The following is a 14657-nucleotide window of genomic DNA, read 5'->3' on the forward strand; positions in this document are numbered from 1 at the left end:
CAACTACGAGAAACAGCCGCCGACTCCATTTTTCGCGCTGTGCATACTGGGAAATATTAAACGATTGGTAGTTGCCGGGGCTCGTGTTGTATTTGTTTACTAAGTGGCAAAATGGCTACCCCATTAAACTGCTTAATTCATATTCAACAAATACAGTATTTGTCTGAATCCAGGGTTATGACTGGTGAAGATGTAAAGCACAATTTACCTTAAACAAACGCAGAATTATTCAGAATGTCACGTTTGAGAGAGAGAGAGAGCGAGAGAGAGAGAGAGCGAGATTCTCTTTCATACGTGCATTTGTATAAGAAAATGGCTCCTGTTAAGAGACACGCGTACAACGCCGAGTTTAAACTCAAAGCGATCAGTCACGCAGCACAACACGGCAATAGAGCGGCAGCGAGAGAGTTAAACTTAAATGAATCGATGGTACGGAAGTGGAGAAAGGATGAAGATAAGCTCCGCCAAGTAAGGAAAACTCAACAAAGTTTCCGTGGCAATAAAGCAAGATGGCCAGAGTTAGAGGAGACACTTGAACAGTGGGTTGTTCAACAAAGAGCGGCAAGCAGAAGTGTCAGTACGATAACTATACGTATGAAGGCAACAGCGCTGGCACAAAAACACCGGACGTGTTGGATGGCCCATTCACTGAGATATGGTCAATTCGAACACAGCAGAAGAAGAATTCGAGGGATTCGTCGATGAGGAGCTTATAGAGTGATCTTTGTTTTTCTTTTGTGTGTTTACGTTTTACATTTTACAGTTATTATGTTATTGCTTTGCACTCGTTGTTTTTGCACATTACGAGTGTCACTTTATTGCGATTGCACTAACGTTTCATTTAAAATAACAGTATCAGACGTTTTTTTCTTTGCGTGTTGACTAAATGGACAAAAAATAAAATGATATGTCGATGTTGTTCAAAGATGTCAAAGATGTGTCACGAAAATGCTTTACCTCAGAGAAAATAATAAAACGGCTGTTTATTTATTTTGGGAGTGAATGGAGTTGTGGAAAGCTTGTTTGTTAATAAAGTTTGACCTTTTTGAATATTTTGTTGACATTCCCTTGAGCGTGGCAACATCTAGAGGTTGCATAACGTAACTACATTCTCTACTGTAGTCAAGTCGTCACATTTATTTACCGTAAATAGCCCTTAATCCCAAAAATGTCTCGAAGGACTGCACAGGATTACAATTACAAAATTGCACAATTACCTGATCTTAAACCAGCATGCACTTATAGCGCCTTATAATGGGGTGCGTCTTATGTATGGCATAAGTTTTAAAATATATCATTCATTGAAGGTGCGCCTTATAACATGGTGCGCCATATAGTGCGGAAAATACGGTAAGTATGGGTTTTTGTAAAGGTTGTTCCTGTTACCGTAGGCAGGAAGCCCTTCTAGAGAGACGTGTCCGTCAGCTAGAGCAGTTTAAAGGGAAAATGTTAGGTGCCGCAGACACCACTGCTAGCGTGGGTTGTAACAAATCTGATTCATCAAATAAACCTATTCAGTAACACATCAAAAAGTGGAGGTATTCCTCTGTAGTTGGATCCCAAAGCCAAAAAAACATACAGTGGAACCTCGGTTTTCGAACGCCTCTCAGTTCGGACAAATCGGTGTTCGACCAAAAATTTCGAGAAATTCTTGCTTCGCTGTTGGGTCAAAAAAATCGGTGTTCGAACGCCTGTACGCTAGGGTGCGATGCTGAGCGGCGTACAGGTGTTTGAGCCCCTAATTATGCCTCCGAAGAAGGTCGGTGCAAGCAGGACAGGTGAAAAAAATAACTATTGCCTTTAAGAAAGACATAATAGCTAAATATGAAAGAGGTGTACGAATTTCCGATCTTGCTAGTGAATACAACATGGCTAAATCTACTATCAGTACGATAGTAAAGAATAAGGAGGCTGTGAAATCGAGTGATGCGGCTAAGGAAGTTAGCGCTATAAGCAGGCAACTGCCGCAAGTTTTGGGAGAGGTTGAAAAACTTGATGATTTTTCTCTCCGATCGCGCTTTATTGTTTTAATAAACGCGTTATATAGACTACGATCGCTCAATTGTTTTAATTAGCTCGCTTTTTTGTTTTAATAAACTAGTTATAAAGAATGCGATCGCTTTTGTCGGAGCGCAGCAGAATGCGCGTTCATGCGAGGGGGGAAGAAGTTTGCAGGGGAATCAGATTTAGGCACGACACCGTACCTGTACAGAGTGCGTTTTAATGTATCCGCCTTTTCAGACTCGTCCTTGAATTCATGTTCATATTTCATCTCGTAATGACGTTTAACACTTGACGTGCGAGGTACAACGCTCTCGAGGCATAATGCACATACAGCACGGTCATTTTTTGCACAAAGCCCTATTCGTGTGTCCACGCTGGCTGGAAAGAACGAGATTTTCCCGCTCGAGGAGCCGTCATGATTTGGCTGTCGCGATTTGTTCATTTATCGCCCGCCGGTGTTTCTGTTGGAGGGTTAAAACACAAATCTCTCCTCCTCTGCGAGGCACCGCGAGGACACACGCTCACCGCACAGCGCAATGAAAATGTCTTAATTTCAGGTAAAAATGCGCATTTAAAATAATATATATATATATATTACTTTGCCGTACGCTCGCGTGCCACTGGTTAACCCCTCGCGTGCCACAGGTTGCCGACCCCTGTGCTAGATTCATGAAATTCACAGTTTTTGTAGTTTAAAGGGTTCCATTGCCTGAACCACACACCCTGATCTGTTTGCTTCTGTAGCATCTCCTTCTGTGCTCCTAACCTCCAATCCCCCCTTGTTAGGTGATGAGTATGAAGAAATAACATTATTTTGTACTGTTGTTCATCCTTTTAGTCCACCTGTCTACAATATTCCTGTGATATGGATTCTGGGCCGCTCCTGCAGTCATTCAAGGCACAAGATCTGTGACTGGCAGCAAAATCTTGTGGAGCTTACCACTAAGGTTCAAAATTCCGTGTTGCTCTTCTATCGGAAAGTTTGCTGAAATTTACTCCCGTTACCTCCACTGTATTTAAAACATTTGAATTACTTGTTATGAGGTCCTCTATGTCACCACAAATTTATGTAGTTGTTGTGTATCACCCACCTGGACCTTATTCAAAATTTTGGGACAAATTTTCGGAACTGTAGACAGACTTAGTAAAGTTATAATTATTGGTGATTTTAATGTTAACATAAACTCCCCCATCTCATTCACATGCTGTTGCTATTAAATCACTGATTGATACATTTGGTTTTAAACAAATAGTTGATGTGCCCACCCACCCATAAAGATGGGAATACTCTAGACGTTGTTCTGACCCGGAGTGTGGTAGCCTCAAATGTTTCAGTCTTACCATATCCCAAGGCTATCTCTGATCAATATCTTGTTAAGTGTGAGGTGATGCCTAATGTTAACTGCGATAAAGAAAATGTAAGTTTTAGTATCCGCAATATCCGCCCTGCAATGGCATCAGCTTTAATATTCCTTCATATATTGGGAGTGTTAACTTACAAACGACTATAATACTGCTTTTGGTTAAAGCTCTTAAATCTGTGGTGCCCCCTACGGCATTAATTTTGACCAAAGAAGCATTTACTGAAGAAACCAGGTCACTTAAACAAGGCTGCAGGAAACTTGAATGACAATGGTGCACTACAACACTTGAGGTTTTCTGACTGGCCTGGTGTGACAACTAGCTGAAATCTAAAGTAGCTCTTGCCTCAGCTTGTTTTTCTCTAAGATTATTGCTTTACATAAAGATAATCCGAATTTTTTTGTTGGGCGAAATTTATTAGACAGCAACTTAACCTAAATAGTTCTACCCATTCTGCTAATGACTTTATGTTTTTCAACTCATAGGGCAGCACGGCAGCGCAGTGGTTAGCGCGTGTGCGGCACAGTTCTGAGGTCATGAGATCGAACTTTCCGGTGTGGAGTTTGCATGTTCTCCCTGTGCTTGCGTGGGTTTCCTCTGGGCACTTCGGTTTTCTCCCACATTACAAAACATGCATATTAGGTAAATTGACCAGTCCCTCAGTGGGAATAACCGGTGAGTTGTCTGTCTCCGTGTGCCCTGTGACTGCATAGCAACCACTTCAGGATGTTCTCTGCCCACTGCCCGAAGATAGCTGGGATGGGCTCCAGCACCCCGGCGACCCTACTGCGGATAGGCGGTGCGGGTAATGGATGGATGGATGGATGCATTCAACTTATCCGGAATGAAATTTTAAATGAACATTCTGCAACCTCGTCCTGCCTTAAAAATGCCGAGGTTTTGGGTCAGGTCCATGTCGGAGGCTGTTCAGAAATGTTTTCCAGTTTTAGTTATTTGTCCCTTGATAGTCGTAAACAGATCGTCAGTAGGGCCAAACGAACTACTTGCCTGCTTGACCCGTTTCTGGCATTACTGGTGAAGGATCTGTTTGGCATCTTATGACCTTCAGTTTTAAATGTTAGAAATATATTGCTATCCTCGGGTATTGTTACGGTAGGCTTCAAGTCTGCTGTCATTAAACCTATGCTTAAGCGACTTAACCTTGACCCGGAGAGCCTATGTAATAATAGGTAGTGTCAAATCTACCATTTTTTGCAAAATTACTTGAAAAGGTCGTTGCACAGCAGAACGACTTCATGTCTGAAAAAAAAAAACTCTTTGAATCTGTCCAGTCAGCATTCACAGCAAATCTCTCTACTGAGACATCCCTGGCTAAAGTGACCAATGATCTCCTCTTAGAAATAGACTCCAATGCTACTGCTGCTGGATCTCAGTGGTGCTTTTGATATTGTGGACCACAACATATTACTTTTTTGTCTGGAAAAATGCATTGGTATTTCAGGAACTGTACTCTCGTGGTTTAGGTCCAACCTGTCAGACAGGACACAATGTGTTAACTACGGCAATCTGACCTCTGATGTTCCCTGTGGCATTCCACAGGGCTCTGTACTTAGCCCCATTCTTTTTTGTATTTATATGCTTCCGCTTGGTGATATTAGCTGCAAGTATAATATTAGTTTCCATTGCTATGCAGATGACATTCAACTTGTCTCCCACTGGTCAGTTAAGTTGTTAAAATTTGGAGGCCTGCCTTACTGAGCTATGAAGATGGATGTCACCTATTTTTTTTGCGTCTTAACCCAGAAAAAAACAAAATGTCTCCAAGAGCCAAGAAGAAGTCTGCAGGCTAAAGGGCACTTCTCTATCCGGGCCCTGGGGCTGTGGAATGCTCTGCCTCTGGATATAAGATCTCCTACCTCAGTGGATGTTTTTTAATCTAGACATAAAACCCGCTTCTATTCAATAGCTTACGATTGATGCCCTCCTCATATGTTTCTTTTCCTGTCTTTTTCTGACTTCCTGGCTGTTGGTGATACGAAGGAGAAAGACGATTTGAGATGAGTCAGCGGACCAGCATCTGGACCTGAAGCATGTCAACCCTTGCATCGACCAGCAAGCAGAGATGGGAAGCTGCGTCGTTTCGGTTATGGAATTTCTGGACAATTTTCAACATATTATCTGTTGTTTTTTTTTTATTGATGTTCAATATGCAGGGATCAGAATGGAGATTTTCATTTTCAGCTGAAATAGCCAGCGTCCAGGAATAAACCAGGGCGGAGCCCCCCCCAAAGCCACCCACCCCCCCCACCCCCCCCACCCCCCAAAAACCTGGGTTTTAGGCAATTTACTTGTCCAAAACCATGCTTATATTTATCATTTAGTAACATTTTTAGAAGATTAAAATAATTTGCCCACATAACTGATTTTTTTGTAAATACTGCAAGATAAGTTCAAATGCAGTTCAGTCCCTGCAGCTTGTGCGACAATGCGGCCAATTTTTCTAACGGCCGCCAGGGTGCGCCAGAGCAATAAAGGAAAGAATGAGACAGTCGGATTTTGAATTTGTTTGCTACGCAAGAGAAAAAGTGAAAAAGTCGGAATGCCTTTGGGGTTCAAAAACAGCGGAAATCCGCGGATCCGCGGAAAATTCTGATCCCTGAATATGTTTTGCATACTGTTGCATAAAGCTAAATCTATTGCATCCAGGTCATCCTGAAAGCGGGATTACCACATGTTAGGCCTCTTCACAAGGTTTCTTATTTTCATCGTACTGAGGTTTTTAGTTTTTTCTTGCCCGCATGTAGGTTTGAAATCAGCGGATGGTGTAATTGTAACCTGTGCAGTCCTTTGAGACATCTTCTGATAAAGAGCTATACAAATGTGACTTGACTTGACAATACAGCACGCATAAAAGCAGAAACAAATGCAAAAAAGACAAATTGCTTCCCTACTAGTTTTTTGGAACTATCATGTCTGAGGTGCTATGTCTTTTGATATCTTGTGTACAAGTGTAACCAAAAAGGCGACATATTGAAAAAAGTTGATATGTTGAACTCCATTAAGGACAGTGTACTACAGTATCTCTTTTCTATTTTGTGGTATTAACCGTAAATTGAGTGAATTTCATACTGTCTACGTTTTTAACAACCACACAACAATGACCATCAGAGTGGAAATTAATAATTGGAAACTGATGTTTGATGTTCAAGACAGGTAAGGTAATATACGATTGTAACTGTTAAATTTTGCAATTGAACAGAAAAAAATTCAAAATGGAAACAATAATTGTAATTTAATCTGACATACAATGTTTTTGTAAATGAAAATCATATGTGATTCAAATAAGGTTTTAGAACACTGTATTGTGAGACACGTACAGAGGAAGGGGTTTGCCTCCAAGGTGCACTACAGTATTATGAACTGCCAATGTGTTTTTGTTGTGGTGGCGCTGTGTGTTTTCACACAATACTCCAGAGGATGTGGGGAAATCAATGGGGAAGGTTTGTGCTTTTCACTCAGTTATTGCAGTAGTTTGCCAGTGTTCGTAGACAGCGACCAAGTAATCAGGTTTGTAATGAGTCATATTTGTTGAGGTGGGTTAGAATTGAACATTAATGTGGCCTTATGGGTGATGTGCAGCAGAACTAAACCAAACCCTTCGAATCCCACCCCACGCCCTCCAGAAGAGCTCGCTCTACACTTATCAACCTATTCATTGTGAAATCAGCCATCCTGCCAAAGCATAGCCAAGCAAAAACACACACCCTTCACATTAAACCCAATCCCAATCGCCCTCAACTATCTCCATCTCCTTTACCTTCTCTCCCCCATATGCCTTCCCACTCTTTCATAGTGAATAAACACTTGTCGCTGGGAGGTAGCTCAAAATGCAAATGTAGACCGAATGGATCCACTTGAACAGTCTTAATTACAAGATATGTATTCCATGAATTACAAATGGTATAGTGCTGGAGAATCAGCAGCACAATATGCTGTCCTTTAATAATTGATAGGCAAAGAAAGACAAATAACAATGAAGCACATCCCACTTTCTACACTAGCTGCATATCAACTTGTGTCATGGACTGTGCACACCAGTGACGAAGAGCTAGCCTTTTGAAATGATGGCTATGATTATTTATAAAGAGCTTAGAATCTCGTGGTCCTCATTTTTTTGTACAGTGGAACCTCCAAAGCTTCCCTACACATCCATTCTGCATTGGTGCTTTACTGAAATCTTGCTTTATTTCTCCCAAACAAATCATGCAATAGTAGTCAATTGATTATGGCTGCATCTATAGAATGTGTTTTATGTGATTTACACATAAATTATTTCATTTTTATGATTGATTTTGAATTAATTATATTGGTAATGGATGGCACAGTGGATGACTGGTTAGCATGTCTGCCTCAGAGTTCAAAGGTCCCGGGTTCAAGTCTAGCAACCAGTTTCCAAGTGAATGGTTAACATGTTCTCCCTGTGACTGCATGGGTTTCCAAAAACATACTTTGCAGGTTGATTAGGGACTGAAATCGCCCCCTAGGAATAAATGGTGACGTAATGGTTGCATCTGTGTGCCCAGCTATTGGCTGGCAACCAATCCCTGGAGTCTACTGCACTATGCCTGCTGGGACATGTAAACATATACAGTCAATCACAAATGAACAAAACACGAAAATAACCCCCCCCAAAAAATTGATGACACCATGCATGATGAACTATTGCCTGCCGTGGCCTTCCCACTTGAACTAAATTGGTACCTTTTCTTTGGATGTGAAGACCACAGTCAAGTCCTTGAGAACCAAAGGCTCATTGGTGCTGTAGGAAAAGTTGACAGAGTCAAACATGATGGAGCCTCTCTCAGGCCAATCATGTGGCGGCATTGTGTCGGTCTCCCAAGGTGCTTCACTCCCCAACTCTGTGTACTCTACAACCCTCTCAACAGATGTCATCTGCAACAACAAATAATCACTGATAATTTTACATCTTAAACAATTACATGATATAAATAGCACCAGGTGCTTTGACAATACAGTATGCATCTTAATTCTCAGGTAGTGTTAAAGTTAAGTCAAGGAAATATTATTACCGTAAATTCCGGACTATTAGCCACTACTTTTTTCCCTAACATCCAACCCTGCGGCTTATTCAGTGATGCGGCTATTTTATGTAATTTTTCTAACAGCCGCTCGTGACGCTCGAGTGTTGCTACCATTAACTGCCCTGTCAAAGCTATATTAATATTATCAAAGCTTTGAAAACTCTCTAAGTGTACCGTCTTTCTTTGTAAATATGTGTAACTCATGTATAATATGTATTTGCAACTGTATATTTTTGTAATGTATTTATTTGTATTTATTTTAGACACTTATTCTGATATGTTTTGCACGGGTGAACGAAAAATGAGGGGTGGAACAAACGCGGGGTGCCGAGTTGAAGTGGGGACCGCTAAAGGTGAGGGACAGACAAGGAAAGAAGAGGGGGTAAAAAGTTGGTTAAAGAAAAAGGAGTTGCGTGAGTAAATGTGTTCATCTGATATATTTTTCCCACCCTTACCTTTGGAAATATACACTTTTTTCCTTGGATTACTTTCAATGGGACCTGGACTCTGCAGGTCTGCATCAAACCTTAAGTACCGGTATCATTTTCCGTCCATTTTGCCAGCTGTGATTTTTGGACTGTGGACTTTAATGAAGGACATTTAGTTTCAATCACGGGACTTGAGGTCGGGTTTGGGTTAATTTTGTGTTTGTGTTTCATGTTTAAATGTGGACGCATGCGGCTTATATACAGGTGCGGCTTGTGTATGTACAAAATCGGTTTTCCTCTTAAAATGTGGTGGGTGCGGCTTATAATCAAGTGCGCTCTATAGTCCGGAATTTACGGTATCTATTTTCTGAAGCCTTGTTGCGTTGGATTTAGAACTGAAAACTTTAAGTTGTGCTTTAAGTGATAATTTACCATATTCTCGATCTCTGCACTTTGCCTGACACCCCATTGGAACATGCCTGTCAGTGTCACAGCGTAAGATAAAGCCAAGCCAACGGCACCGGGATCCATGTCTACAAATAATAAACATTCTATGAGGTGTTGATAAGGTGTCCCACAGCTACAGAATTTCTGCGCCATACCATCACTGAAGTAAAGGCAGCCGAGGACAGTAAAAGTAATGAAAATGGAGCAAATGCCATCAAGCCGCACGGCCAGCCAGCGGGACGTCGTCAAAAACAAGAACCACGCCTCTGTTAGCAAGCGCAGATACGAAGTCATTAAACAAAATCAAACCATTCATAACTGAAATCATTTGTGTGTTCCTTAAAGCAGGGTACACACATACAGATGATTGATAAAAATGTTACCCTCAGTCAGCTGGGTAAGCTTAGAGTATGCAATCATTTTCCTTTTTCATGTGTTGGTCAGTATGTATGTACCCTGCCTAGCGAAGACGGTATTGTGACCTGAATGAAGATCTTGATAGTCATCAAACATTTCCTGAAACCTCTTCTGAGCCTTGAATGCTCGGATGGTGCTCAGGCCTTGAAGGGAAGACGATAGGTGGGAGAACACAGGACTTCTTGCTGCAAAAAAAAAAAAAAAATCCCCAAAAAAAAATCAACCTAGATTCTTACTTGGCACTAAAAACATACCTATAAAATGTTCAGCTTAAACCTCCCATAACACTGCACCTTTCTTTAAATAATAGACAACATTTCCAAGACATCCAAAGCTTTTATATTAAAGTGTTTTATGGAAATGTTGCAATTCAGCTGTCGTTTGTTCGCATTTGTCAGGCTCACAAAGCCTAAATGTTTCTGCTTAAAAGCTTTATTCTTGGGGATGACAAAAACTATTGGGGCAGTGTGCATTTGAGCTATTGCAACGGGGCAAACAAATACGTGAACTCAAGCCTAGTCATGCCCACTTGGCATTTTCTCCATTGTATGTGATGTCATGAACTCCCATCTCTTGAGGAAATTGCGTGTGGCCAAGTCATAGGCCAGAGCCACCTTTAGCCTTTATGCTAATGACCGCAGAGTTCCTCAAAGGGCCGTTAGCATTCCTGTGGTCTGCTTTTGTATCCCACCACCAATACACATGCCTTAACCCCTACTCCACCAAACTCCCCAAAAAAACAAAAAAAATTACTGGTCGCCTCCAAGCGCTTGATGTCTTTGGAAGTCTTAAGGTAGTAGGATCGCAAGTACAGGAAGACAGCGAAGAGGGGAAAAAACGGGACGAGCATCCAGGGCATGATGACGCCGCACACTGCAATCACACCAAGGACTTGCAAGAACACCTGAAGAGACAGGAAAAAATAGCAACTTTTAACTTCTGCCTGAACGCCGCTGTCATGTCATAAAGTAGCAGCAGGCTGGGTGACTCGCTGCGTGCATAGAAGAAATACCACGGTAGCTCTAATTCTCACTTAGGAGCAGGTGAGAATTTAACACTTAGCTAATTTCCCTGCAGCCCCCGAAGCCAACAACACCTTCTGCCCCATAAGTGGATGTGGCAGGCTGTTCAATGGCCACCAAGAGCCACATTTTGTCTTCCAGAAAAAAACATGACTTCTTAGCTGTGGCTACAACTTTATGTATCAATTTTTGGAAATTTTTGAAATTAAAATGCCTTTTGAAAGTTAATTGTCTGGTAGAAGATCAGTCCTCAAAACCACAGCAAGTGAAGGCAGTTGCTACAAAAGAAACTGCTTTTAACTTCCATGGTACACCTAGATGTTGATTTTACCCACACAAATTGTGAATTTGAATTATTTTGTTGATAAATTGATGACATTGGTCAAACCACATTTTTGACAGGTGACAGTAATTTGCATCTACATGTTATTCATTCTTTCAGATTAGATAAAAAAAACATTGACTATTGATACTCTGCTTTTTCAATTATGTCAGTTTATGGGTTAAAAATCCAAGTTGGGAGTTACCTGAAAATGTAAAGAATGCATTCTTTTTTTTGCACAATGTTAACAAGGATAACTCAAGCACACAGTTTAGCCCATTGAGGATAAATAAAATATTGAATTAATATCATAATTGAAAGGTTGTATAAATATATCCAACCATATACAAATACATATTAAACAAAGTTGTAGTTGATTTAAAAAATAACAAAAATCCGACTCCTGCCTAATAATGTATAATATATAGATACATTAAAATGAAGACAGACATCTGAAAATCCCAACATGACTTTAGTGAATCGCAATTTAGCACTACAAGTTCTACCTCTGGAGATAATTCTTATATTTAGCACAGATGCTCTTACCCATGCCCCCCAAAGTGACTAACTAAAAATTTTGAGATTAATATTAGAACGCTTTCTTTCAAACATTCTGCACAATAATTATAGGATACTATCGGTTTGCAGGCACACATTTTTTTGTGATCAAGTTGATTATTTTTTTGTGTGTGATGAAAAGCCCTCCATACCATTTGTGGGTCAGATAAGAGGGTATTACCAGCAGAACCACTGGCGTGGTGGAGACCACACAATCAAGCAGGGAGTGGAAACTACCTAGCACATCCGATCCTGAGAATTTCACACTACATAAGTTTCAATCTGAGCCTTGATGGAAGGCTAGTAGACTGCGGCGAGAGATGGCATGAGGGCCATTACTGCATGCTATCTGGCCTTCTCCTTCCTTGAGGCATCACGCATGATGGGAACAAATATCTCTCCGCACCCCATTTTACATCATGTGAACTGGTTTCATTCATATCAATTTTAATTGGGCAAATTTAACTCGGAGTTGTAAGTGTCCGAGCCCAGGTCCTTATCTGATGACGGGGGTCATCAAAGAAGACACAAAAGGAAAAAGAAGCATTAGATGGTAAGCCTCGCTCCTCTTACTGCATCACCCCCCCACCCCAGGCCTTTCTGTCGCTATGTCCGCCCGTTTGATGTCATCCGCTTTACCCGGTCTGCCGCTTATCATGTCAGCATCGGGAACACGACGGTTCCCGCCCAACACTACACCAAGATGACTCCGATAATTCATCCTCACCCGGTCCAGCCGCATCCGTATCTTGCCGGCAAAGCCACACAGGAACAGAAAACTCCCAAAGCCACATCCCGTTGCACGTAAAAGTGGATAGATGAAGAAAGGTTCAGTGTACAAATAAAGAATTAGCGCTAATTGCTCTATAGCGAGGAAAAGAAAGCCATCGCACGCATGTGATTGACTCATTCAAGCAACACTGCTGTGTACAAAGTCCATTCAGATCCCTGCAGAGCCTAATTGCTTTATTTGCTTTAAAGATAACATCACTTCTTTGATGTTGCAATAAATAAAGAAAATTGAAGATAATTGTCATATTTGTTGGGGGCAGCGATAGCGCAGGGAAAAGTAAACACTCAGCTTTTAATTAAACATCCCTGAAGACACGAGGAGTCGGCCCGCTCAATGCAGTCTCCCCTCAAGCCGCCTTTCATTTACTGACAGCGCGACTCGGGGCTGGGAAAAAAGTGCAAACAAAACAGGAAATGAGGGGAAAGAACTGCAAAGAAAACTCCTCAAAAGAAGTCCTCCGTCATTGCTCGAATTTTTTTTCCCTGCCCGACACTTTCCCTGACAGGCCAGCACAATAAGCTGCAAGGGTCAGTGGTACTGAAACAAAACGGGGCTGTTCTACTCGGGCATCTGTGACAATGGTGGTGACCTAATCCATTCTGCCCAGTCTTTGGCCTTTATTTTAGCATTAAATACCCAGATGTGGCCGCCTTTCTTTGGGAGAAATGAGTGTGGACACCTCTTTCACATTTTGTCCTTCTGGGCCATATTCACTTCATAAAGCTGCAGTCAATGTGTTTTGTTGCATGATGAGTAGAGGCTGACACATACTGTGGTGGTCTTGGTGGCTGTCTACATTGGTGGTTCAAGTGGTCCTTGGATTAGGGCCATTGTGCGTCTTGAAAAGGTAAAAAGAAGTCACTTATTTGGGCTCAGTCAAGCTGCTGATTTCCAACCCCATCGTGGAAAAGAGAGAAAGGCTTTGAAATGTCCTCTCTCCAATGCTCACAACTATAAATCATTTGTGCCCGCCATTCATTCAGCCCGCCTTTCTCCTCCTCCATGACACAAAACACATTTTTAACGACACAACCCAGCAGTGATTGGTGAATCGCTCACCAATGCCAATGCCGGAGACAGAAGGGCTGGGATTTATCATTTTGACACATGGGGAGGTTTCTGGGCGAGGCAGAGACAGTGTAAAAGGAAGTTCCCAGGCTTGAAAACCCCTCTAAGTGCCTCCTAGACTGGGTGAACGCAAGTCACAGCAGCTGAGGTGATGGAGCGAAGCATCATAGGAATACTTGTGCACACGGGGCATCAGGATGATACTGTCCATGAGTTACTGACTCAGTATTGCAGTTCTTGACAGAATTACTATGATGACGCACAATTAACAAGGGTAATTTCAAACAAACACAGCGAGAATGCAAGCGACACACGGCAAGGTCCAATCTGATTATAAAACCCCCAACATCAGGACTACAAAACAAATGTACATGTTGTAAACCATGGAAAAAACGTCCTTCTATATTTTGTATTATTGCTTAGACAAGCTTGATTCCTCACAATTGTTTCCAAATGTAAATCAAAACAAAACAAAAATAAATAAATACAACAGTTTGATACAACCATTAAAACAATGTTTATCTGTGGCAGAATGATTTTTTCAAGAGAATGTGTTTTCACACAGAAGCATCTCCCGTTTGGTCTGAAAGTAACATTAGCACTGCCTGAAGCTGTGCGGCGCATTCTTGACTTGTTTTGTCACTGGGCGGTGAAGAACTGGAGAAGAGACGGTGAAATCCCATCCCACAGCACTAGCAGTTACGTCAGCACTTCTCATGTCCCAAAAGCCACAGAAGAAGCCCGATACACAATCCGCGACATTGCACTAAGACACACTCACGGACAAAAAGAAAAAAGATCCACCCGCCAGTGTTTTTAAACAAAGGCCATTATGGCTCTGTGTTTGCGGGTTTCCTTTGTGTTCACTTGGTGTCTATAGCACGACGAACAAACACACTAGCTATTTTCTCTTTTATGATGACCGTAGGGATTTTTAATGCATTAATTAGCAGGCAATTTGTACGCTTTCTTTTGCCTTAAATGAAAACTTTTAACGACAGTCTTAAGAGAATGAATGTAGAGGAATGTTTCAGATGCATAAAGGCAAAACTATTGACACATCTGGCTACTGTGCACAAACCCAAATTGGGATGTGATCAATTCAGGAAATGCCAATGTCTCACTAATGCTTACTAACTTTATATGTTGATGATCTTAACGCAACACAGGGGA

The 14657-nt window shown here is 41.5% G+C and overlaps 1 protein-coding gene across 4 annotated transcripts in view; it reads right to left on the reverse strand.

The window, feature by feature from the left end:
* The window catches only part of LOC148353195 (ATP-binding cassette sub-family C member 4-like), a 118057-nt gene that overhangs the window by 78325 nt on the left and 25075 nt on the right, over positions 1 to 14657 (reverse strand). For all 4 annotated transcript variants that reach the window (XM_088352498.1, XM_088352497.1, XM_088352496.1 and 1 more), the window contains exons 21-25: positions 10475 to 10625; positions 9787 to 9906; positions 9460 to 9570; positions 9290 to 9390; positions 8089 to 8280 (exon numbers count right to left, since the gene is read on the reverse strand). In XM_088352498.1, the coding sequence (XP_088208624.1) occupies positions 8089 to 8280; positions 9290 to 9390; positions 9460 to 9570; positions 9787 to 9906; positions 10475 to 10625 (675 nt within the window). The remainder of the gene's footprint in view (positions 1 to 8088; positions 8281 to 9289; positions 9391 to 9459; positions 9571 to 9786; positions 9907 to 10474; positions 10626 to 14657) is intronic.

Source organism: Urocampus carinirostris, chromosome 14, assembly GCF_059441175.1.
Source record: "Urocampus carinirostris isolate Australia breed hairy pipefish chromosome 14, RoL_Ucar_1.0, whole genome shotgun sequence".
Classification (NCBI taxonomy): Eukaryota; Metazoa; Chordata; class Actinopteri; order Syngnathiformes; family Syngnathidae; genus Urocampus; species Urocampus carinirostris.